Here is a 22,638-nt window from a genome sequence, read left to right on the forward strand (position 1 = left end):
TCCGGGGCAGAGCCGGTACCCGCGGTCGCGGCCAAGCGAGCGAGGACGACTCTGAAGGCCGAACCCAAGCTTGTCTTATCTTCAGGACTGAACAGAAGGAGTTCGGATTATGCAAGGGGAGAATCCCGCGCAAGCACGAAGCGATCGTCCGAGTCCGGTACGCCCTCAAGAATGCAGCCTGTTTCAGGACATACACCTCACCATATTGTCCACCAGTTTCCTCCTCAATCCGCACGCCAGCGAAGAGACCCAACGCAGGACGTGCTGAAGGCTCCAACGAAGCAGAGTCTCAATCTTCACGAAATATATCACGCCCCCAGCCAGCACGCTCCCAGCCATCTTCATGGTCAACAGGCAACCTTCAGAAGGAGCCCCGGAAGGCTGCACTATCTGCCCCGACTGATGAAGGTATGAACCCCCCATATATTTGAATGCCACGGTAGTCTAGACCTGAGCATTAGCTATAGAAACCAGTGCGATGGCTCCAGATCCTCTCGCGGTATCAGCTTCCTCTAAGGACACCTCGTTCGAGCCCAACCGCAGCAAACGTATGTGACATCCCCTGTGATTCTGGCCTACATTGAGCGCCCCTCAGAGAAGAAACGTGCTCGTACTCCTCCCGCAAAGGCTCGCTCTGAACCCACCGACTCATCACATCCTCACCCTGCACCAGTAGCTCAACAGCTCCCATTTTCCGGCGGAGCACAGACACCCACACGGCCGCCAATGCCTGGTTTACCTGATCATGAACGAACTTCTCGATCACGGACTCCAGTACAACCTGAACCTGCCTCATCGCCATTACCTTCTCTCAGTTCTTCCACCCCGACTCCTCACAAAACCTACCTTGAAAGGACTCCATCGAAGTCCAAGATCGATAGCCTAGATCAACTTCCATCCAAGGACGAGAATACACAGGTCGATGACACGCCTGTTCCTGCGCCTGCGGCACAGCTCGCTCGGACGGCCAGCCATCCGGCGAAAGACCTCTCTGCCCTGTTTGACCTTGCTTCATCTTTCTCGACGCCCGCCAAGCCGAAGGACCAGAAACAGACGATAGGTGGTTTGGCGAGCAGAATGCTCAGCCGCTCATCTTCCTCGCTGGCCCTCTCCGACTCCGGCTCGCAGCCCAAGTCCCCGGGCATCGCAGGGGGTTCGCGCACTGGACTGGGGCGCACGGGTACCGTGATTGACCTCACCCTTGCTTCACAATCTCAGTCCCAATCCAGCTCTTCGTCCTCCTTTGGCCGCTCCTCCTCGTCTCTGCACGGCGTGCTAGGACAAGCTCGTCACGCGTCTCCGACACGCGCTGTGGAATCCGTTGCGGAGAGCAGTTCGCCTGCGCGGCCAGCAGTAGCACCTGTCGCGTTGACTACAGTCCGCCGGACGTACGCCGGTGCCTCCCGCTCGTTTCTGATGGCCGTCCCGGCGGCGCAATATGCCGGTGTCGTGTCGCAGCTTGAGACGCCTAGCGCCGACGGAGTGGATGGTCTCGGCGGTGCTGCTGATGTGCTCGCGACCAGCCAGGAGGAGGACGACAATCGCGGGTTGGAATCCTACGCCGATCTCCGCGCGCGTTTAGGCGTCGACCTGTCGGACGATCCGCCTCCGCAACATGTCTACGACTCGCCACCACGCCGGGACGGACGCACGTCGCCCCAACGTACCCCTTCTGGAAAGTGGAAGGGCAAGGCAAAGGAAACCTCGGGCTCCGCACCGGAGCTGCCGCCAGGCATGATGAACGACCTAAAGAGCATCACCGAACTACGATCCAAGGGAGAGTCGCGACGGTTTTTGGATGAGGTTGGCTACCTGTTCGAGGGCCTCCTTCCCGAATCCGAGGGTGGCGAGGGCGGACTCGGCGTGCGCCGCGGCAGTGCGCTGGACCTAATGACCAAATTTTCGGCGCCAGACTTCATGCGCAAGGCGAAGGCGACGGACTTCCCTATCCGCGCGTGGCGCGCCCTGCGCGGCGCGGGAGCCGGTGACGGAGATAAGTTCCTCGACGCGGTCGCGGCGTATTTCGCAGCTCTCATCACGCACCACGTGCGTGCGGCTGACATGCGGGAGCTATTCGACGGCCCCGAAGGCGATTTCGTCCCGGTATTGTTCGACGTGCTGGAGAGAACGTCGAGGGCCAAGGATGCTCTCGCTTTGGTCCATTCAAAATTGATGTCCGACGCTGAACTGAGGAAAGCGGGTATCAGCCGGTCGGATAAGTCACTGGTGCGTTTATTACTGGGTCGTTCATTGATCGGTTCATTGATCGCGTCCCCCAGTTCGCCGCTCTTGATAACTTGGCCACGAAGGAATCTGGACTGTTTGAGCGAGGTACTGCGGTATGTCTACCTGACTTGTCGAAATCGCTTGCTTCTCTCATGTTCAAGACGTGTTCTTAGATATCTATCTGGCTCTTGGTAACCCGGGCATTAGCATCCTCTCCTTCACCCTGCCTGCCGACATCGCATGTAACGATTCTGTGGAGATGCTTCCTTTCCGAACTCGCTCTGGTGCCTCCGAGATTACAAGCCTATCGTTCTGGGCTATCTCTCATACCTGAAACCCCTGGTGTCGACACACCATGCTTTGAGTTCCTAGAGTTATGCCTAGAGCTATTGGATTCTTACCTCCTCGATCAATGGGGGCAATCTGATGAGCAGGGTACTCCGACCCGCGAGAGGTTTGAAAGCGACGCAGAGAAATGCTGCAACGGGCTCATCGCTCTGGTCAACGCAGCGCACGTTTTATCGAGTGACGGCGATGAGTCGGAGGGCCGAATATCAACCTGTGAGTGTGATCCCGTTTTTCCTTGTCCTCTGCACTCATCGTGACGTGTTCCTTAGTCCGCAACTGCGTCGATCTCGCTTTTCGCGTTCTCGTGAACCTCTCACACTCGGATAGTCAGTGGTGTGACGCCTTAGCACGTCACGAACTCGGCCTATCTACCGTGATGAGAACCATCAACTTGTCATACCGCGGATGGACCTCTAAGCAAGATCAGGTCGCCGTGAACGGCAAAGTGAAGAGGGGGCGAGAGACTACCGGCACAGACGCAACCGATCCCGGACAGCGTCGGTTTGACAGCCTGTGTCTGGCATTGTGTCTCTTGACGAACCTCGTTCACCAATGCAGCGACATAGAGCAGTGGTCGCTCGACATCTGTCAGTCCCAATCCACAAGGACATTGCGGTTCTTGGTCTGACGCAGCTTATAGGTCTTGCTCCTGCTTGCCTCGGGCACCGTGCCTGCATGCGGGCTTGTCGGTGTCTGCGCCGCAAGTCGGCGCTTGAGGGACTGTCTGATATCTACTCCCAATGCGCCTCCAGCGCGGGCTTCAAGCCCGAGTCTGGTTTAGACTTGGAAGCTGTCGCATGCTCCGGCCTCTTAGCTTCCCATCTCGCGGTGCTCTTCGGGCTAATCATGAAGGCCGGCCTCGCGTCTGAAGCACGAGTTCTCGCTCTTCTTCAGGGCCAGTCACGGGTGGACAAGCTCAGCAGGCTCGTAGAGGTCGCAGGCGACTTCGTCTCCTTCCAGGAGGCTGTGTCGGGTACGCGAAATAGAGGGCACGACGAATCGACGACCGGGTCTGACTTGGATAGTGGAACGATCGCTCGGAACGTGTTTGCGTACCTGGAACGTTTACGAGATGAACATCCACGATGAAGATGATGTTCCTGCGCTACACCCGTATCTGCCAGCCTTTGCATGACGGTGCTGATTCTGATCAGGGGTACGGAAATTTGATCGCTCGAGGATAAGCTGATTAACATATAGTGCGCTAGTGATCTTCCTACTGCAGGTTGGCGGGGATATAGGCTACTGCTTGGCATAATACCTTCTGAAGGTCCTCATAGAACTCATTCCGAGCTTGGAATAATGAACGGCAAATCACTGTCTGCTCAGAACAGAAATTACGAATACCTCACATCGTTCCAAATCTGAGCTTGCACTAAATGGGCCATCTCTTCTCTTGCACTCTATTGACTTAGCATCTATAAGTATCAAGTTCTCGGAGTGTTTCTCCTGGCTGTGTTCTTGGTCCTCCACATCAGGACTGGCTCACAGGAAGACAGGAAGAAGCAATAGTGGCTGATCGGATTTCTCCGAACAGGACCTGTGTATTGTCAGCGTCCCTTTGCCTTGGCGATTGGCTTTCTTTGGGAGGTCGTCTGATATTGAGATCTCCTTGGGCGGGGGAACCGGCCAGTCGTTCTGCAGAAACCTGCCAAATAGATTGCATGGATGCGCCGTTCACTAAGAGACGTATCACGATTGCGATGTGTGTTCGACCAGGTGAGTTGAGTTTCTGCAGTGCCTCGCTCTCATCATCTATCCAGAATCACACAGAGCATACGGATATCCAGAACCGCCACCTGATTGCTGATATCCCGCTTATTTTTGGGTTGATTCATTAACTTCAACTTATCGCTCGCTAGCGCGAGAGATGTTGGAAATATAGATATCTAAAACAAGGACCTTGTCCCATCCCCGCCCATAACCAGTCGCGGCGAACTGAATCAGTATGTAACGCGAGAGAGTATATAAGCTATGTGCCCCTGCGAACGCGCTTCTGGTATCGCCTCTTGCTTATCCTTTCATGCCAGACACAACACTCGCTAACACTTACGGAGTGCTTTTCCTCGGCGTCTCCGTCTCAGGTGTACTCCTTGGAATCACATGTCTCCAGATGTACTAGTATTATGCTCCCTCGGGTGGATATGTTCTGATTGCCGTGCAGGTATTTGTTCTATGACAGATTTCATCAGGAGTCCGTCTTCACGAAAGGCGTGGTATGTCTCCATGATCCACGCATGTATACAAAGTTCCCTGACAAATACTTGACATCAGGTCGCTATCATGGGAACGCTGGACGTCTTGACGTTCGCCCTCAATCTGCATGCACTTTACCACTACATGTTCGGCAGCGGCTCTGATTTTCTTGCCCTATTAATTCCTGTTTGGTACGTTACTAGCTGATTGCTTGTCAACTGTGGCGTTTACAATACTAGGAGCTTGAAGGTGCGCGGATTGTGGCTTTGCTCGTGACGGGGTTCGTCGCGCCTAATTGTTGACACCAAGCTCTCAGTCCTGCTGAGCGATATTCAAATACCTTCGGTACAAACAGTGAGCCCCTCGAGATCAACTTCGTTCCGACACCTTTAGCGTTCATTTGGCGTAGATGTACTGCATCAGGCTGTGGAAAGGTGGGTTGTAATTGAAAGGGTTTTGTCACCTCATGTATGACCTGTCTTAGTCGCCAAGGATCGGAAAATCTTGCCTTTCATCGTGGTATGCATTCGCCATTCTGAGCATAGTGCGTCCTCTCACCGTAAAGACAGACAATCGCTGTTTTAGCTGGATGGGGTACGTCAATATCTTATGTGTCACTCGCGAAGCACTACGGACTGAGCACGAACTGACAGCAAGCGCCTTGAGTGAGTGGAGCAACATCAGTTATCAGCGTGACAATAACCATTCTTACTATACAGTGCCCGGAATCTCGAGGTAACTCAATGCTACAACGTATATATGAACATAGTCCTTACTATCAACACTCCAGCGTCTTACTGAAAAATCTCTTACAAGTACAACACGAACGCGTACGCTTGGCTCCCGTCACAGCATCGAAATCCATCGCTGTCGACTGATTTTCAGGTCGTTCACAGACGACCATGATCTATGTGCCATTCTCAGTGGCTATAGTGACGGATACGTTGATAGCCATTGTTACGTGTTACAGCCTGTATAGACTCAAACCAGACTTCGCCCCGTGAGCAGCACTGCAACTGAGTCTATTTGCTGAGCTAACAATTATAGATCGCGTTCTGTGGTGGAAAACCTGATTGTATGGGTCCTCGGTACGGGAGCGTTGACGAGGTACGAACTGCCAGTCTCGCTCTGAATCCCGTTGATTTGATGATAGAGACCCACAGCGTGACTGCGGTAATCGTACTGGTATTGGTAATGCCCTCCATCAACAGCTCCACTATGAAACTTACGCCGATCTACCGAAGTTTGTCGCCATGCCGGAGAGTCTCCTCTATCTCGCACTCGAAGTATGCTTCTCCAAGCTGTACCTCAACAGCTATCTTGCGATGTGAGGCCTGCATGCTCCCCAGAAACAGAATTTGCTGACTTCGATAACTCCTAAAAACTAGGATGAACACGAGGGAGAAGCTCCGCTTGAAGCATAATCGAGTGGTGGCACTGAATAACCTCAACCCAAGTACCGGCACGGCATGGAGCGACGAACCAGTACAGCCAAAATTGCCCAGGGACCCTCCGCACGCCCGAGCACTGGATGAAGGTAGGTGACTCGGTTCTCAAGCCGAACTATCATGCTGGCACTGACGAGAATGGTTAGACTGGGACGGACCGCATGTAGCTGTTGCAATTTAGAAGAACTTGGTTGGGGGGTTGTTAGGGTCACTCGAAATGAGACAATGCATTCTATCTCGACTTCGTTACCGCTGTATACGATCGATGGGGATCCGCCTGCTAGGCGATTATTTTGAGCGTGTCCCGGCTTCCCGGCTATTAATTTCTCGATGTAGACCACGTATGGCAAACTGAGCATACTTCTTTACGCATGAGGGAAACGATCGGAAAAGAAACCATTAAGAACCATAGCGCTTACAATTGCCACGGGCCGAAGGCAAAGTGTCTTACTATCCCGGTGCACGGGCTAGGCGAGCGTTTGAAGTATAGTTTTCCTGCGCAGGGGCAGCGAATTCGTTTCGTGGCGTACCGAAGCTAAGTTAGCTCGAATGAGAAAACAAGGCTGACCGCGGGTGAAAAAGTCAGATACACACATCCTTCATCTAGTCCTCTTTTTCCACCCATTTTCCATCCGGACCCTCCTTCACGTCCAAATCCCACTTCTTTCCGTCCATCCATTGGTCCTGCAAGAACGCATCCCACCACCGTATATGTACTTCGCCATCAATATCGAAGAAGTAGCCGGCCACTCGCGGATCAGGCCCCAAATATTCGTGTCTACGGAGAATCGGATCAGCACTGCACAAACGTAGCGTGAAAGCCGAACGCATCCACCTCCTCGCCGTAACGCCCTCATCTGTGACAAAGTTCACCCATCCATGGTCGAGCGTCTTCAGATCCACTTGCTCCATATAATGCTGGTGCACAAGCACGTTCAGATCTGTGCCCTCGCGCACCAGCTTCGTATCCACTCCGTTGCGCGCAAGATATGTACGAGGTAGGTGTATCCGAGTCTTGCTATCCGCTATCTTCCTCTCCAGAGGCCATCGATTGACTGGCCATGCGATGGCGCGTTTGAGCGAGAGTAGCGTTTTCAGCGCTTCTTTCCGGTCCTTTTCGCGAGCTGCTGCAGCCTTTCGGATAGCGGCTTCGTCTTTAGAAACGTCAACTGACGGAAGGTCGATGTTCTCCGCTTCGTCTTTAGTGACTTTGATAGATTTCATAGCCATGGTCGAATTTCGATACAAAATGAGCGCTCAAGGTTGGGCTAATAGTCCGAGTCATCGCGTGGGGCTCTGAGTAGAGCTCGGGCGCTCAATGACTCGCGTGAAATATTCACAGCCCCTAGGTCGCGATAGATCTCTCAGTCTGGACGCAACTTGTGACGATGCACTCGAACGCTTGCGTACTCCGCAACCTGCCAGCGAACGTGACAACATGGACACATGGTCATAGGACAGCATGCACAATTGCCTAACGTATCTCGCTCCTCCGGATTCGCCATCACTTCAACCACCAATCAGGGGCATGATAAATTCGTGGTTCTCTGGGCCCGAGTCGGATTGCTGAACGCGCATGCGCAGCACAATCATAAATACAACCAGTTCAGTAGAGCAGCAGCGCTTACCAACCGAGCTCTCTATCGTTATATAAAGACGCAGATGCAGCGGGCTCGCTGCTATAGTTGCGGTCTCGCATTGTCAGTGTGATACTCCATGCGGTCTCCGGCTCTTCTTCTGGCTCTGACCGGTTGCGCGGCGCTCACGACTCTCGCTTGGGACGTCAGACCCTTTACGGTGGACATCCCTGCTGCCGATGTGCAACGTATGACTTTTCTCGCGTCCGAGGCACGTTTCCCGCAGCTCCCGGAGTTCGTCGGCGGGAACGCGACCTACGGTGTCGAGCTCGATGTTATTGAAAGCATCCGAGATCAATGGGTTCACGACTTCAACTGGACAGAGCGACGGGAATATCTGAATAGGTATATACCTCGCACTACCACGTGTCTAGGAACAGAAATCACATTCCCTTTTGCAGCTTCGCGCAGTTCACCGTGAAGATCGAGGACGTAGACGTTCACTTTGTGCACCAAAGGTCTGACGATGCGGGTGCTATCCCGTTACTCATGCTCCATGGGTGGCCAGGTAAGACTTTGCTCCGCTAGACCGGACGCATAGCACTTCTCACGATCACCTTACAGGGTCGTTCCATGAATATCTGCCCGCTGTGAGTGCATTGAATGAACGCGTATCGAATGCACAGGGAAAGGCTGGTGAGATCCGGACCGCACCCAGGCCGTGGGTGTGTTGTTGACCCTTTCATTACACCAGTTTCCTTCGACGTAGTCATACCCTCCCTTCCTGGGTTTGGATTCACCCCGCTTCCCTCAGTGGATTGGAAGATCGATGATACGGCCCGCGTATTCAACACGCTTATGGTCGACGTCTTAGGCTACTCAGACTATACTGTATACGGTGGTGACTGGGTACGTATATCGCTACGTCCTGGATATACCTTGGCAAATAAAACATGCGCATTGCAGGGTTCTGCAGTTGGTTACGTCCTTTATGTGGATTATGCATCGGCTGTCCGCGCCACGCAACTCTCGTTCCTTCCGTTCTTTCCTCCTACACTGGCCGAAGCGCGGAGCGCCAATGCGAGCTTGGACGCGTTTGAGGTAGCGACCTTGGCTCTCAACGACGAGTTCGTGTCCCGTGGAATGGGATACTTTCCACGAGCAATCATGGAGGGTAAGTATCGCATGTGGTTGTGACTCAGATGGACCGCTGACCCTTCGCTCCACAGCCAAACACTCTGGGACTGGCATTGTACGATAGCCCAATCGGCCAGCTTTCATGGATGTTGGAACTTTGGCTCGAACTGTCAGACCCTCGCCGAGGCACCGGGCCCTCCGTTCTTACCAACACCGCCATCCTTACGGAGATATTGTTATACTATCTGACAAAGTCGTTCCTGTCGTCGATCTGGATATACTTGCAGCAGACGTTCAGCCCATCATACGACGTTCCAAAGCCTTCGACGCCGTTGGGATACAGCGCGTTCCGGTACAACATCATCTGGCCAAGAGCGTACGTCGAGAAGGTGGCAAACGTCACCTTCTATAATGGTACGCGGTCTCTGGCATTCTGAGGATCCGAGCTGACGATCCGTGTTAGAGCACGATTTTGGTGGCCATTTCCCGGGCTTGGACAACCCTACTGCGCTGGCCGCTGATATTCGGGAGATGTTTGGGTACTTTGTCAGGAAGTAGGCCCGCCATGAACATGGACATATCATACTTCGCTCAGGGATTAGGGTACAAAACAGGTGGCGCGCTACCTTGAACGTAGCTGATGCTACTTAGCAGTGCTATGTGGAATGTGATCGAAGGCAGCCGGATGATATAACCTGCCCACGCCCGCATCTGAGTCTTTGCGGATGCGCTCACTCGGCTCTTTTGACCGTTGAACATGCGGTTTTCACGGGTGGGGCGATCATCGTGCTGTCGACGGGTTTTGCAAACCATCTCGCTCGTTCGCTCGTCACGGTCGGGGCGTGCGCTTTGACGGAGATGGGGCTGCGCATATAGATTGCGGCGGGGGGTCCCCTGTTTGCGGAAATACACGAGTAACATTCCTCGGATTGCTGCTGCTGTGCCCGCCAAAGGGCGGTTCGAGTGCTTCATTGTGGTGCGGAGCGGTGTGGGACACGTTGCTATGCGGTTTCGGACGACGAAAATGTCTTGCTGGAAGAGTAGTGTTTTGGCGCCGATCAGAGAACGCGGTACGGTGGTGAGGTGGCGCGGCCGTGAACGACGTTGAAATTACACGGGATGCATATGCATACATGCTAGTATTAGAGACGAGGGCATTTTACTGTATGTATGGGCGTATATACCCCGCAACGTCGGAAAGACGGTGTTTGCAAACGACTTATATATGTATCCGGAGGTTAGCCCGGAAGAGCACGCGAGTGCCGGGGGAAAAAGGAAGCACGAACCTGAGAGTCGGAAAGCAAATGCGGGGGCCTTTCGTGATGTCATACGGAGTTACTGTGATCGGTGCGATTGGGTTCGGATTGCCAGCTGCGATGCGAATCTGAGACTCGGGAAAAGGCAATCATGACGATCGTGTCCATTTCCGATAACATGCAGAGTACCTACGGAACCTGTGCGTGCATTTTGCGTGCCTCGATTGTCGGATGGTGGTGTCCAGGGTCGAGGGAGGAGTATCGTTATCAGTGTCGGTGAACCGCGGTTGCCGTTCGCGCGTTGCATCCTCGTTGTGTGTACGTGGGCGGCACTCGATCCACCTGACGCGCCCCCAGACGTCACCAAGATATCGTGCGGGCATGGATAGATCACAAGAGCGAAAGAAGGTGTTTGGTGATGAGAGTTTGAGGGGCACGAGAGTTCTCTCAACAGGTGACTTGTTGTTCGCAGCTATCGTAAGTGAGGCGTGGGTGGTAAATTAAACTCAGAGTTGGGCTCGCCAGGGCTCGCAGCTGACGTCGATCTAAGTACAGACTGTACAGAGTCGAAGCCCGACAGGTTCTGGGCGCCGTGCAACTCCGATCAACTCCGTCCGAGCGCGCCACATCGCCGGGACATGAGAGGTGTCGCCGAAATTTTGCCCTATGGATCACATCGCGTGCTGCTGAGACCTGATGGTTGCAGATAATACGTCGCCCGGATAGCCACAGACCCCCTTGGACAAGATGAGGCGCGTCCAGGACGAGGCAGACCAATGGAGGGCGAAGGTAAGGTGGACGGAAAGGCGCTCCAGATGAACGGCTCGGTCCTGGGCTCGGTGATACCCGCGAACGCGCCAACTCCGATGCTTAAGATCGGCTAGATCATGAACGGGCGACTTCAAGTTAACTTCAACGCCGTTCACGTTCCGTATCAGTTCGGGGCGTGCATGACATAACGACGTGAAGGGACGGGATCTGATTTGCAAAGTAGGCGTGCGAAGGTGGCGGGCTCATCTGGGCACCGTCGTCCCGTAGGCCCCGATCTCGCTCGCCGTCCCCCTCGTTGCTCCTTCCTCCACCGCCTCCCGGATGTGCTGACGCGGACACGTCCTTCATTCTTGTTCACCGTTCCATTGGTCTTTTACCGCTGCAAGTAGCGCCAGAGCACCGAGCCAGGCTCGACGAACACACGCCATGTCGAGTTCAGCCACCGCGGCGGTCCAGCAAACTGGCGCGCCGTCGCCCTCGTCGCGCTCGCAGCCCAGTCCGACACCTGCACCCGCCCCCATCCGTCGAGCGGCCGCCTCCGTGCCTCCTCCGACTCTATCGCCGACGTACGACTCGTTCCTGTACGCCTACCCGTACCCGGCCTTCGTCCTCCCCGCGACGCCTCTCCCCGGCCGCAGCGAGCCCTCGCTCGAGCCGCTGTTCGTCAACTCTCCCCTCGGCCTTCTGCTCCTCGGCTCCGAGTGGCCCGCGACTCCGACCGGCCTCGCCGGCGAGGAGGAATGCGGATACGAAAGATGCGGGCGCGCGTTTCTGGAAGCGCTGGGAACGACCGAGGCCGCGCAGGCGTTCGCGCGGTGGATGTCCGGACCCGACGCGAGCTTCGAGCTCGCGCTCCACCTGCGATGGGCCGGCGGGGGCGACGCGGCGGAGGGCAAGACGGTCGTGACGCTCGACGTGACGAAGACCCGGCTCTCGGACGTGTGCATATGCACCTCCGTCCCGCGCTCGCCTCTCCCCACCCCTCGCGCCCGCGCATCGCACCCCTCCCTCGCCCGGGCCCCCTCCCCCGACCCCTCGTCGCCGATCCTCAAACGCAAAAACACCCCTCCCAAGATGCCCCACTTTCCCTCGATCCCCACCCCGTCCCGGTCTGCCTCGCCGTCGACGCAGCACCGGAACGCCGACGCGGACGACGGGCGGCCACAGCCGACGCCGGAAGAGCGACGGAGGACCAGGGCTCCGCACAATCTCGCGTACAGGCCGCCCGGGGGCGAGGGCAGCGTGCAGAGCATGATCGCGAGCTTTGATTGGAGCAAGACCAGCCTCGGCCCGAGAGAGAAGTGGCCGCTGGGCTCGGAGACCGTCTTAAGCTACGTGCTCCACCATCCCTTCCCCGTGAGTTTCCTTTCTTTCTCTCTCTCTCTCTCTCTCTCTCTTTCTGCCGCATATATCCACACGGAATTCACGCCCCGCCGCGACGCAGACGGCGCTGTTCTGGGGACCGCAGCTCACCATGATCTATAACGACGCGTACGTCGCCATGGCGGGTACGTGCCTCCTCTTTTTGGGAACTTCCTGTATGAACGAGAAGGATAGCTGACGCTGAATCCAGGTTCGAAACACCCTGCGATATGGGGCAAGGAGGGCGCCGTGGCGTGGGCCGAGTTGTGGGAAGACATTGGGCCGCTCGCCGAACAGGTGATGGAGGGGACGACGGTCTTCAGGCACGACGGTCAGTATTTTTCAAATGTTCATTTCAAGCCCCTCCTCGTTGCCTCCTGCGTAAAGGATGTGTGGTCGACGAACGCATGCTGACCCGTCTGCGTCCAGATCTGCTGTTCTTCAATCGTCTCACGGAGGATAAGCTTCCGGAAGAGACGTACCACTCGTGGTCGTACACGCCCGCGCGGCAACACTCTTCCCCCTCGCCGTCCGCGCGGCAACACTCTCCCCCCTCTCCGTCCGCCACGCCGACCGACGGCCCAGCGAAGCGGGACCCGCGTGCCTCGCTGCCATCTCCTCCCAACTCCACGCCTCTGGATCCGACGCCGCGTCTGACACTGCGGGCCGGTGCGATAGCCGCGTCCTCCACGGGATCGACGGCAGCAGCTCGTGCGCCGTCGGCGATATACCCGCCTACGCCGATGGACGACGATCGTACTCCAGCACCGACGTACATGGCCGCGTCGATATCGGACGCCGCCGCGGCGGAATCGAACGAGCGAGAGTCTGCAGACGAAACGGCGCCAGGCGCCGCTAACCCGAATCCCATCATCGGCTTCGTCAACACCACGCTCGAGACGACGAAGAAGGTGCTCGCCGAGCGGAGGCTGTCCCTCACGCGGCATCTGGTGTCGGGCACCGCGCTGACGCGCACCACAGGTTCGTGCCCGCGTGCTATCTCTCTCGCCTTCTGATTTCTTGGCATCCTGACTCTTTGGTCGCTTTCTCATCATCGCACAGCGGAGTTTGCGAAGGTGGTGATCGACGTCCTTTCCGGGTTTTCCCAAGACGTCCCTTTCGCCGCTCTCTGGTTCTGCGACGCGGACGACTCTCCTGGTAGGTATCGCCCCGACGCCTTGCTCGCCGTCGACGGCGCCTACGATGCCACCGCCGACCACGACGTTACAGGACGACACGAAACGCCGCTCTCGCTCGCCGTCTCGCCGTCGGACGGACACTCGCACGGGCACGGGCACGGGCGCGCGAAGCCGCCATCGCGGGTGACGCTCCGCCTCGCGGGCGCGCTCGGCATCCCGCTCGGGCACGCGGCCGCGCCGGAGACGGTCTCGCTCGGCGTCGAGGCGCACGGCTCGGCCTGGACGGGCGCGGGCAGATCGGCGGAGGGCGAGTCTTCGTTCCAGGGTAGCAGCCTCGCGCTCGGGAGCTTGGGCGCGCCGGTGCCGGAGAAGACGCGCTCGGACGGCGGCGAGTCGAGCCGGAGCGGGCGCAGCGACGCGTCTGCGAACGTCGCGCGGAGGACGATGTGGGGCCCGCAGGTTCCGACGCCGGCCGCGTCCGCGCCGGGGTCGCTGGGCAGCGGACGGGCGCAGGGGCAGGGGCAGGGGCAGGCGGGACAGGAGGCGGGGGCTGCGACGGCGTACCCGTGGCCGTTCGAGGAGGCGCTTGGTTCGCAGCGCCCGGTGTATATGCCGGCTATTCCGCCGTCGACGGCGAATGCGCTCGAGAAGAGGGGGTGGGGCGACGTTCCGCGCGAGGCCGTTGTGATACCCATCGGCGGATCGGAGGAGGAGGAGGAGGAGGAGGAGGACGGAGGCGGGCGAGGATACGGGCTAGCGGCGATGCCTTCGCCGTGCGGGTCGCTTGGATCGTCGAACCTGAACCCGTTGGCTAGCCGCTTGGGGGCTGCAGCGCGGAGTCGCAGAGGAGGGGGTGCGGGCGATTTGAGGATGCCGAAGATGCTGCTGGTGGTCGGGCTGAACACGCGAAGGCCGTACGACGAGGAGTACAGGGAGTGGGTGGAGATGCTGAAGGTCAGTTTGGACTCGACGCTGGGCGCTGTCCTTGGGCGGCAGGCGGACATCCAGCGAGCGAAGTATGTCGTCGTCTGTCACACCCGATCCCGTATATCTGATCATGGTTCGCGCGCAGCCAACTCGCGCAGCTGGATAACGCGAAGACCGCGTTCTTTAGTAACGTGTCTCATGAGCTCCGTACGTCCTGCATCCGGAGTCCGTCGCCGATGTGGACGGATGTCTGATACGACGTCGTAGGTACGCCGCTGACGCTCATCAAAGCGCCCCTGGAAGACTGTATCGCGCATGCATCAGACGGCCCGATTAAGGAGCGACTGAAGCTTGCTGTGAGGAACGTTACGCGTCTGGGGAGACTGGTCGATTCCTTGATGGACTTCAGCCGATTAGCTGCCCAAAGGCTGCAGGGTATGTTACTGTCACGTCCAGATAAGTACGCGCGACAGACGACTGCTTCACCTTCCAGGCAAGTTTCATCCCGTGGATATCAGCGTATTCACAGCGGATCTCGCGTCGTTGTTCCGAAGCACGATCGAGAAGAATGGTATCAGCGTTAGTGTTCGTCTTGTTCGTGTCTAGCATGTGCTGAGTGTAATACTTTAGTACGATGTGCAATACGAACCTGCTGGGGCAAGGCTGCTTTATGTCGATCCCGAGTGCGTGGCAGGTCATCTGTGAACGTCTTTAGCAGATTTACTGAATAAGTGTCCAGCATGTGGGAGAAAATAGTGTTCAACCTCATTGGAAATGCCTTCAAATGTAGGCGGTAGTGCATCCACCCGACCAGCGATGATTGACGTGGATCGCGCAGATACCATGAGTGGAAGCATTCAAGTTCGGATACGATATACGGAAACCCACGGCTTGTTTATCGTAGAGGACACTGGTGTCGGCATCGGGCCGGACGGTGCGTCCAGCTACTTGTCCTGTTAGTGGTTATGCTGATTATCTTTATAGATGTGGACAAGGTCTTCGGTCGTTTCTATCGCGTCGACGTGAGTCCGCTTGAATCCGCGAACACTTGGATGCCTGTTAATTCCCTCGTGCAGTCTGTCAGTCGCAGTCACGAAGGCACAGGCATAGGCTTGGCACTCACGAAGGTAACGGGAGTTCTTTCATAGCGTCGACTGGTTGTCGACAGCCCGAATATTCCAGGAACTGGTATCACTTCACGGGGGTACGCTGACCGTTCAATCTCGGACGGTCGAAAGCAGCGGTGATGGCAGCCACGGAAGTCGATTCGTTGTCTCTCTTCCCTTCGGAAAGGAACACCTGCCCCACGCGGATGTCGTCGAGGAAGATGCTTCAATGCTTTCTCGGGGCAATTATGCACGGGGTATCGTCGAGGAAGCGAGCCGATGGGGCGCGGCTTTCACGTCCACTGACGGTCAAACACCTAGCGATACAAGCGAGCAGGGTATGACGTTTGCCGTCACTCCCTCAGGAAGTAACAGCAGCGGAAGCAGCGGAGGACGCGTGGACCCTGCTACGCTCTTCTTCCAGAAGTCCGACGTCGTACTTCTTGTGGATGACAATATGGACATGCGCAAGGTAGGCCATGCCGATAATCAGTCTCTGTATCTTCGGGTCTAACGACAACCTCTCGCAGTACGTGAAGGCCATGTGAGTTATATCTGTGCTATTGGTCGAGGAGACGTGGTTCATCCTAGGTTACAGCTTGTCCCCGTATTGTACGGTTGTGGAAGCGCGCCATGGGCAGGAGGCGCTGACCATGCTCGAGGGCGGTTTGCCGAACGTCGTGCTGAGTGACATAATGATGCCCGGTCAATCTGGCTCAGTGATTGGTTTCAGCCCTTCGTCTGACATGAGCCCCTGTAGTCATGGATGGTTTCGCCCTTCTAGAGGCCCTCCGATCTAGGAAGGATACTCGTGAGCACTCCTGTCCTGGAAAGACCCCGATATTCAACGAGTGCAGGCCTGATCCCGGTTATCTTGCTTACTGCTCTGGCTGGCAACGAGGCTCGCGTTGAGGGACTGGTCCGTACCCACCTTAAATCTGTGGCGATGGATATTGACAATAACTACAGCTTTCTGGAGCGGACGAGTGAGTTCTGACGAGCACATAGAGAGAGCTCCTGCTGACATCTTTCGCAGTTATCTACCGAAGCCATTCAGCGTGAGACGTCTCTATGATGCATTCTGATTCTCGTCCTCAGCGTTTCGTAGGCAAATGAGCTGGTAGCACGAGTACATCTTCAGATGCTATTGGGAAAGCGCCGAATCGAGCTCGAAGCACGATTTGAGTAAGACTTGTCCATCCGAGGCATGAAGGCGCTATTGACACTATATTCAGAGAGCGTACGCAGGAAATACAGTTATTATCCGAATTGTCACCCGTCGGCATATGTCGGTATGTAACTTCATCCTGTCTCGATCATTTCTGCTCACCCAGGTTTGACAGCTCGAACCGTGATGGGCGGTAAGCGCTCACGAAGGTATACTCCTCATGGGATTGACTGACATCGCCCCGATTAAGCGTCATCTATGGTGCGCATCTATCCTGATGTTCGTATCCTGGCGTCTGATCGAGCGGCTATAGCAAACCCTAGATTTTTAGAGTACTCGCAACACTCGGCGGAGGAACAAGACATGTGGTACGCGCGACCTTTTTTCGTCGAGATGTCGCATCTCTGATGAGGAATGTATCCAGGCAAGACGCGTCGGTCTCCAAATGATAATATCATGTTTCACCGCATTGATATCTGTTGTAGGGTCCATCCTGAAGACCAGTCTAGCGTTTCGGAGGCTTGGAACACCGCATACACGAAGCGAGAGAGCGCTTCCGTCGAGTTTCGTGCGTGTCTTCTCCACCGTATCTTCGGCCCATCCGTGTTCACCGCCGCTGCAGGCTTCTCGAGCGGGACCTGGTTTCTGGCTCATATTCAACCTCTTATGGATGGCGGCTGTCGTGAGTATCCTCTATTTGGCGCAGGTTCTCGTTAATTGTTCACTAGTGGCCACTATCACCGATATAAACGCTCAGCGATTGTACGAAACATCGGAACTCCTTCGGTCGCAGGAGAGAGAGGCATCTGCTCGAAAACGGGCGGAAGAAGCTGAGCAACAGCGTCAGGAAGCCGATGATCGTCGAAGAGGTCAAGGTCCGTCTCTGCTGTCTCCAGTGTCGGTGTTGGTCAACTCTCAACCTCGCGTCGTACCAGAACTGCTGATTGACGTCACATCTCACGAGCTCAGACAGCCAGTATCGGCCATTTTAAACTGCAGTGCTCTCGTCCGCGCTAACCTCGCGAGTCTGCGAGACGAACTCTGGAACTGCAGTGTGAAGGGCACCGCATATATTCCTCCGTTACATCTTTTCGAAACTATGGATGAAGATCTAGACGCATTGGACTCGATCTATCAATGCGGCCTTGCGCAAGGTATTTGCAATAAACAACCGTACTTTACCCATTTCATGGACATTGTCTTCAGAGCGGATCGCCAACGATGTTCTCTCGCTGTCTCGCATTCAGCTCCAAGTCCTGAACATTGTGCCCACGGACTTCGAACTGATTGGCGAGGTTCAGCGAATCTTGTCCAGATTCCGTAACGAGGCCAAAATGTAACGAGCCTTTCCCCTGCCGTTGAGGTCATACGCTCAGGCCGGAATAGGAAACGAATACAATTGACACTACAGACGGGTGTATCTCTCACACAGCTGGGTGTTACTTACATTGTATCTGACAAATCCCGCTTCGGTCAAGTCATGTACGATGGTTTACGCTCTCAACACGAACACTGTACTGACGCCCTTCGATCAGAACCAATCTCCTCAGCAACGCAATCAAGTTCACTGATGTACATTCTTATGACTTCCTTTGTTCTGTTCTGACCAGTTTGATAGATGTCCACGTCGGAAAGGAAGATAACTGTCACGGTTGAAGCTTCGGTTGATCCTCCAGCGGGCTCAACCTTCGAGCCCTCTATCCCACTTCCTTTGCCTGGCGATGTTCCCCCGTTGACAGCTGGATCACCAATATACATCTTCGTCACTGTGAAGGACTCCGGTCCCGGTCTTCAGCCTGATGATCTGGACAGACTTTTTCAGAGGTACGTATTGAGTTCAACTTCAATAGACCCTCATCTCAAAATTGTGCCCTAGGTTCCAGCAAGGCTCGGTAAGCAAATCGTAGACGCGAAACTAAACATCTCACATTGCGCTTAAGAACTCGCATGACGTCTTCGGGGGCTCGGGACTTGGCCTCTTTGTGTCGCGCCAGCTCTGCAACTTGATGGGTGGCAGGATAGGGGTCAGTGCATGCTGTACCCACGGTTTCTTAGCTCTGATCCTCGTGCCGTTCTATCTTAGGTTCAGAGCGTCCATGGTCAAGGCGCCTTGTTCTACTTCTTCATCGAAGCCAGGGTGGCAGAATCCAGTTCACCTACGACACCTTTCTCTGAAACGGGTGATCCCATCCTGGCCGCTCGCGTCCCGAACTCCAGGAAGAATATCTCGGATCCTCGCATATCTTATCAGTGAGCGTTTTGGACCTGAGAGCCAGAGCCTTCTAGACTAAGCTCTAATCAAGTGTCTTGGTTTGTGAAGATAACCTGATCAATCAAACTGTACTAGTGTTAGTAATCCTTAGTCTCATACAGCGATTGAAACTCATTTCCCTTCACAGGCGGCAGCTCAAGAAAGTCGGCTGCACAACGGCTGTGGCATCCAACGGTCTTCAGGCCCTCGAACAAATACGGACGTTGGCCGCAAGAGAGCCGCCGCAAACTTTCGATGCTATACTCATGGATCAGGAGATGCCTCTTGTACGCGAATATTAGTCTTGCGTGATAATTATCTCAACGTGAGATGCATAGATGGATGGATCCACGGCTGTGCGGCGTATCCGCCAAATGGAGCAAACCGGGCAAATACCCAAGCGAAATCGGATCTTCGCTCTGACGGGCAATGCTCGCGGCGGGCAGGTGGAGAATATCAGACAAGCCGGCGTTGATGATGTGCTCGTGAGTAATTCCTGCTTTTGCAGATAGTCCGAATTCATATGCTACATCCAGATCAAGCCGTACAAGTTCGAGGAGGTCCTCGACCGTATCCTTTCGCCTTCTTAGCCGCGACTCGTAGGGGAAATGGCTTCTGTACCATACTACAGGCTACTAACCACCTAATGCCTTGCGTACTGTATCCATTTTATATTAGCACATTCCCCTGCTTTTGTACCCATCGCATGTATACATACACTCATACATATCAGTACACAACACGCAACTCGGCTCCGCGACGCTGTGGTCGATGAGAACGGTCCATAAGTACGTTTCCGCGACGTCACCTCGGAACTGGGCTCTAAACGCGACTTCTGCTTCGATTCTGGACCAGTCGCTCATATCATACTCCGGTGCTGTTTGTGTCGAGATGAGGCTTAACATCCCTCCACCTCGACGTCTTTGGCAACCAACTCCGCCGCGCCGTCGAATCGAGGAGACACGGAACATGGAAACGGCTTCAGCTGCCTATTCGCGTGGTCAATGTCAGTGTCGGCAAAAAGAGGAAGCAGGCGAGACCGCGCACAAGATCGCGCCGTCTTCAACCTCGACGTGGGGGACGTCTGTAGACGGCGAGGTGATCTCGGTCACAGCCAGCGTTGAGCTGAGCGTGATCCACAGCCAGGCGTCCGCGTAGAATCTCCCGGGACAGACCCTGTCAAGCTCGAGCGTCAGAAAGGGGACCACCGCTCGCGTCTCGAGATCACCGACGAACGCACCGTCTGCCGAAGCCGAAGACGGCTCGACGGAGCTCTTTGCGTGCGCTTTCGAGGCGAAGCAGGGCGCCGGGTTCGGCATCCCCCATGGTCATCGAGTCCGACCTCGTGTCATCGAAGAATCGCTCCGGGCGAAAGTCGTCTGGGCTTGGATAGCGTTCGGGGTCGTGGGTCATGGCCCTAGGAGAGGCGAGCGTTCTCAGAGAGGTGGGATTAGGGATGCGACGTGGAATGCGCACCATATGTTCGCAATGACGGTTGAACCCTTGGGTAGAAGATAGCCGTCGTATACTTGATCGCCCGATAATGGACGAGAGGCTGCGAATACCCAGCTCGTTGAGCGCCCCAAGCTTCAGAACGATAGAACTGATGAGGGGCTTACTGAGCGGGATCGGTGGCGCCCAGCGCATGAGCTCCATGATGAGCGCTTCTGTATACGGCAGCGCGGCGCGATCCGCGATCGTAGGCAAGCGCTGGCGTCCGACGACGCGATCAATCTCGGCATGCGCTTTGGCTTGGGCTTCAGGATGGAGCATCATGGCGAGGAAGAACGAGGTGGTGAGCGAGATGGTCTGGGCCAAGGAAAACGCAATCTTAGCCCCCCCTCAACATCGCAAGAGACGGGATGTTACCGTGTCCACGGCTCCTCCATATAATGACACGGAAGAGAACAGCGCCGTCTTCTTCTCCGATTCCGATATTTCACCCTTATCGTGCAACAGTTTGGATAGGAAAGACGGAGGAGCGTCGGGTTGGCCCTGGCACGTATAGAGCTGTTGTCAGACGCGAGGGCACCGTCACGGGAAGGGCACGGCGGTGCGCTCACGAGGGTCTTTCGTACATGATCCTCCGAAAGCGCGAGGAGCGTTCGGAGCTCATCTCTAAACTGATAGAGGGTGCGTGCGGCTCGCCTTCCAGCTGCCCAGATCGGAAGATGTTGGACTACCGTCGGTTCGTGCAATGTCCGGTCAGTTCGAAGGCTCCCATAAAGCTAGGCGTTGGACGCGTGGAGTGACTCACAGAATGGGAAGAGCTCGAACCAGAACTTCGGGCTGGGGGTCATCATGCTCATAGCGTTGTGGCCGACCTTCTCGGAGAGCGCGTAGACGACGTCATCCTCGGATCGTACGTGGTAGCCGAGAGTGAATTCGAGGATGGTGCTCGTGTACAGCCTGCGTGATAGATGCGATAAGCGAATGATTCGAGAATGAGGGGGGGCGAAACCCTCGGAGGAGATGAAAACCGAAGACGGCGCTCCCCAAATTCGAGGCTGCGCGCGAGAACGGCACTCTGACATACATGTGTATGTGTCCGTGAAGGCCGCTTGGGTTGTGTAAAACATCATGGAGAAATTTGCGGGTTGCTGACTCGAGATGCGGGTGCTCCCGAGGGACGGCGCGCGCGTTGAGAGCGTCGTGCATCTGCCTCCTCGTCACCCGCATCGGTTCTCCTTGAGACATGAACGCGAGCGCTGCATCGTACTCGGCTCTGTGAGGATGCGTCGGGACCTGTCTTCTCGTTCGGAGGGATGGTGAGATGAACTCACAATCGTGCCGCCACCCGGAAAGGTCGATCGGAGAACGCGGCGGCACGCTTGTTCAAGAGGTCCTCCGCGACATCGGAACCGTCGATGACGATGATGCGACTCCCGTATATCGTTGTCGACACGATATGGCCTGCCGTAAATCGGTCGAGTAGGTATCAGCCATCTGCGAACGCGCGTCATGCTTCGTAGGTTCAGCACCGTATTGTTCGCCCCATCGAGCAAAGACCTTGTACGGCTTCTCCTTGAGCACGCCCAGAGTATTACCGATGAAAGGTAATCCAGCAGGGCCCGGGGGATAGATAGCATGTCGACGTAGAGCCCATCTCCGAGCGGTGCGGATACATGCCAGCAGTGCAAAGATGCATATGCATCTGACAGTTAGCGAGGAGGGAAGATCCGGCAGTGGTAGGAGACGCATGAGTCAAAACCAAGCAGTCTGGAAATTTCGAGGCCAGAGGGCCAACGCGTTCTCTCTTACAGTGGACGTCCAATCAGGAGTATGGAACAAACAGGGCGACGTAGAGACAGTGTGGATGATACAGCCGTATTCATAAACGATTTTCTTGATGATGTCTCCAAATTCCCGACGAAGCCAGAACGACGTTTTGATCTCGGAGCTGAGATCAATCGCACAGCTAAGTATGCGACGCAAAGAAGTGTATTGCGCAGGGAGCAGTATACACGGAATAGAAGGTTCCGCATGAGGACGCTGCGGGCATCATGGGAGTCGCAAATGAAAAGGCGCGGGCGTGACCGTCGGTCACACAGCCGGCGGCAAGCCCCGGGATGGCCATTTCGGGCGATGTTGCCAGCTCTTGAAGTGTTTCTTCTCGTGGAAAGGAAAACGGACGACGATGGGCGCGCCCTTCTCCGCCGACGGCCCATGGGTCCAGCGTCCAAATATACCCCGCTTGTCGTCTGACTCTTGTGTCCCCCGCTAGCA

The 22,638-nt window shown here is 55.8% G+C and overlaps 5 protein-coding genes across 5 annotated transcripts; 3 read left to right on the top strand and 2 right to left on the bottom strand.

The window, feature by feature from the left end:
* Positions 1–478: 478 nt before the first annotated feature.
* PUNSTDRAFT_44586 (uncharacterized protein) lies at positions 479–3,832 on the top strand (the record flags this gene model as incomplete). Its single annotated transcript, XM_007383803.1, has 7 exons — positions 479–548; positions 776–2,226; positions 2,280–2,339; positions 2,661–2,787; positions 2,844–3,161; positions 3,215–3,547; positions 3,783–3,832. 7 exons carry the CDS (start codon positions 479–481, stop codon positions 3,830–3,832), a joined length of 2,409 nt encoding a protein of 802 aa, XP_007383865.1.
* Positions 3,833–6,424: 2,592 nt separating this feature from the next.
* On the bottom strand, positions 6,425–7,469 carry PUNSTDRAFT_52529 (uncharacterized protein). The gene is made up of 3 exons (XM_007383804.1): positions 7,054–7,469; positions 6,813–6,996; positions 6,425–6,753 (listed from the first exon to the last, which is right to left on the bottom strand). The coding sequence occupies exons 1-2, from the start codon at positions 7,446–7,448 to the stop codon at positions 6,822–6,824; spliced, it is 570 nt and encodes a 189-aa protein (XP_007383866.1). The 5' UTR covers positions 7,449–7,469; the 3' UTR covers positions 6,425–6,753; positions 6,813–6,821.
* A 465-nt stretch (positions 7,470–7,934) lies between these two features.
* Positions 7,935–9,490, top strand: PUNSTDRAFT_44588 (alpha/beta-hydrolase; the record flags this gene model as incomplete). The annotated part of the gene is made up of 8 exons (XM_007383805.1): positions 7,935–8,200; positions 8,257–8,363; positions 8,420–8,445; positions 8,482–8,491; positions 8,565–8,704; positions 8,762–8,969; positions 9,107–9,346; positions 9,396–9,490. 8 exons carry the CDS (start codon positions 7,935–7,937, stop codon positions 9,488–9,490), a joined length of 1,092 nt encoding a protein of 363 aa, XP_007383867.1.
* Positions 9,491–11,382: 1,892 nt separating this feature from the next.
* Positions 11,383–19,651, top strand: PUNSTDRAFT_126249 (uncharacterized protein; the record flags this gene model as incomplete). The annotated part of the gene is made up of 42 exons (XM_007383806.1): positions 11,383–12,315; positions 12,404–12,467; positions 12,533–12,652; positions 12,751–13,302; positions 13,384–14,476; positions 14,533–14,594; positions 14,655–14,822; positions 14,881–14,966; positions 15,018–15,070; positions 15,127–15,173; positions 15,226–15,321; positions 15,372–15,409; positions 15,464–15,514; positions 15,556–15,591; positions 15,681–15,965; positions 16,024–16,037; positions 16,092–16,198; positions 16,254–16,304; positions 16,351–16,412; positions 16,463–16,479; positions 16,530–16,551; positions 16,602–16,678; positions 16,729–16,785; positions 16,837–16,854; positions 16,912–16,922; positions 16,975–17,029; positions 17,086–17,094; positions 17,147–17,229; positions 17,284–17,343; positions 17,390–17,536; positions 17,597–17,815; positions 17,868–17,997; positions 18,048–18,143; positions 18,197–18,233; positions 18,280–18,485; positions 18,538–18,553; positions 18,602–18,685; positions 18,745–18,911; positions 18,965–19,009; positions 19,061–19,199; positions 19,251–19,397; positions 19,449–19,651. 42 exons carry the CDS (start codon positions 11,386–11,388, stop codon positions 19,500–19,502), a joined length of 5,811 nt encoding a protein of 1,936 aa, XP_007383868.1. The 3' UTR covers positions 19,503–19,651.
* Positions 19,637–22,113, bottom strand: PUNSTDRAFT_102719 (cytochrome P450; the record flags this gene model as incomplete). The annotated part of the gene is made up of 11 exons (XM_007383807.1): positions 19,637–19,901; positions 19,960–20,088; positions 20,153–20,329; positions 20,389–20,467; positions 20,532–20,721; positions 20,782–20,907; positions 20,976–21,091; positions 21,170–21,321; positions 21,449–21,657; positions 21,710–21,825; positions 21,894–22,113. The coding sequence occupies 11 exons, from the start codon at positions 22,111–22,113 to the stop codon at positions 19,811–19,813; spliced, it is 1,605 nt and encodes a 534-aa protein (XP_007383869.1). The 3' UTR covers positions 19,637–19,810.
* Between the last annotated feature and the right edge of the window lie 525 nt (positions 22,114–22,638).

The sequence above is a fragment of the Punctularia strigosozonata genome (genome assembly GCF_000264995.1).
Source record: "Punctularia strigosozonata HHB-11173 SS5 unplaced genomic scaffold PUNSTscaffold_6, whole genome shotgun sequence".
NCBI lineage: Eukaryota > Fungi > Basidiomycota > Agaricomycetes > Corticiales > Punctulariaceae > Punctularia > Punctularia strigosozonata.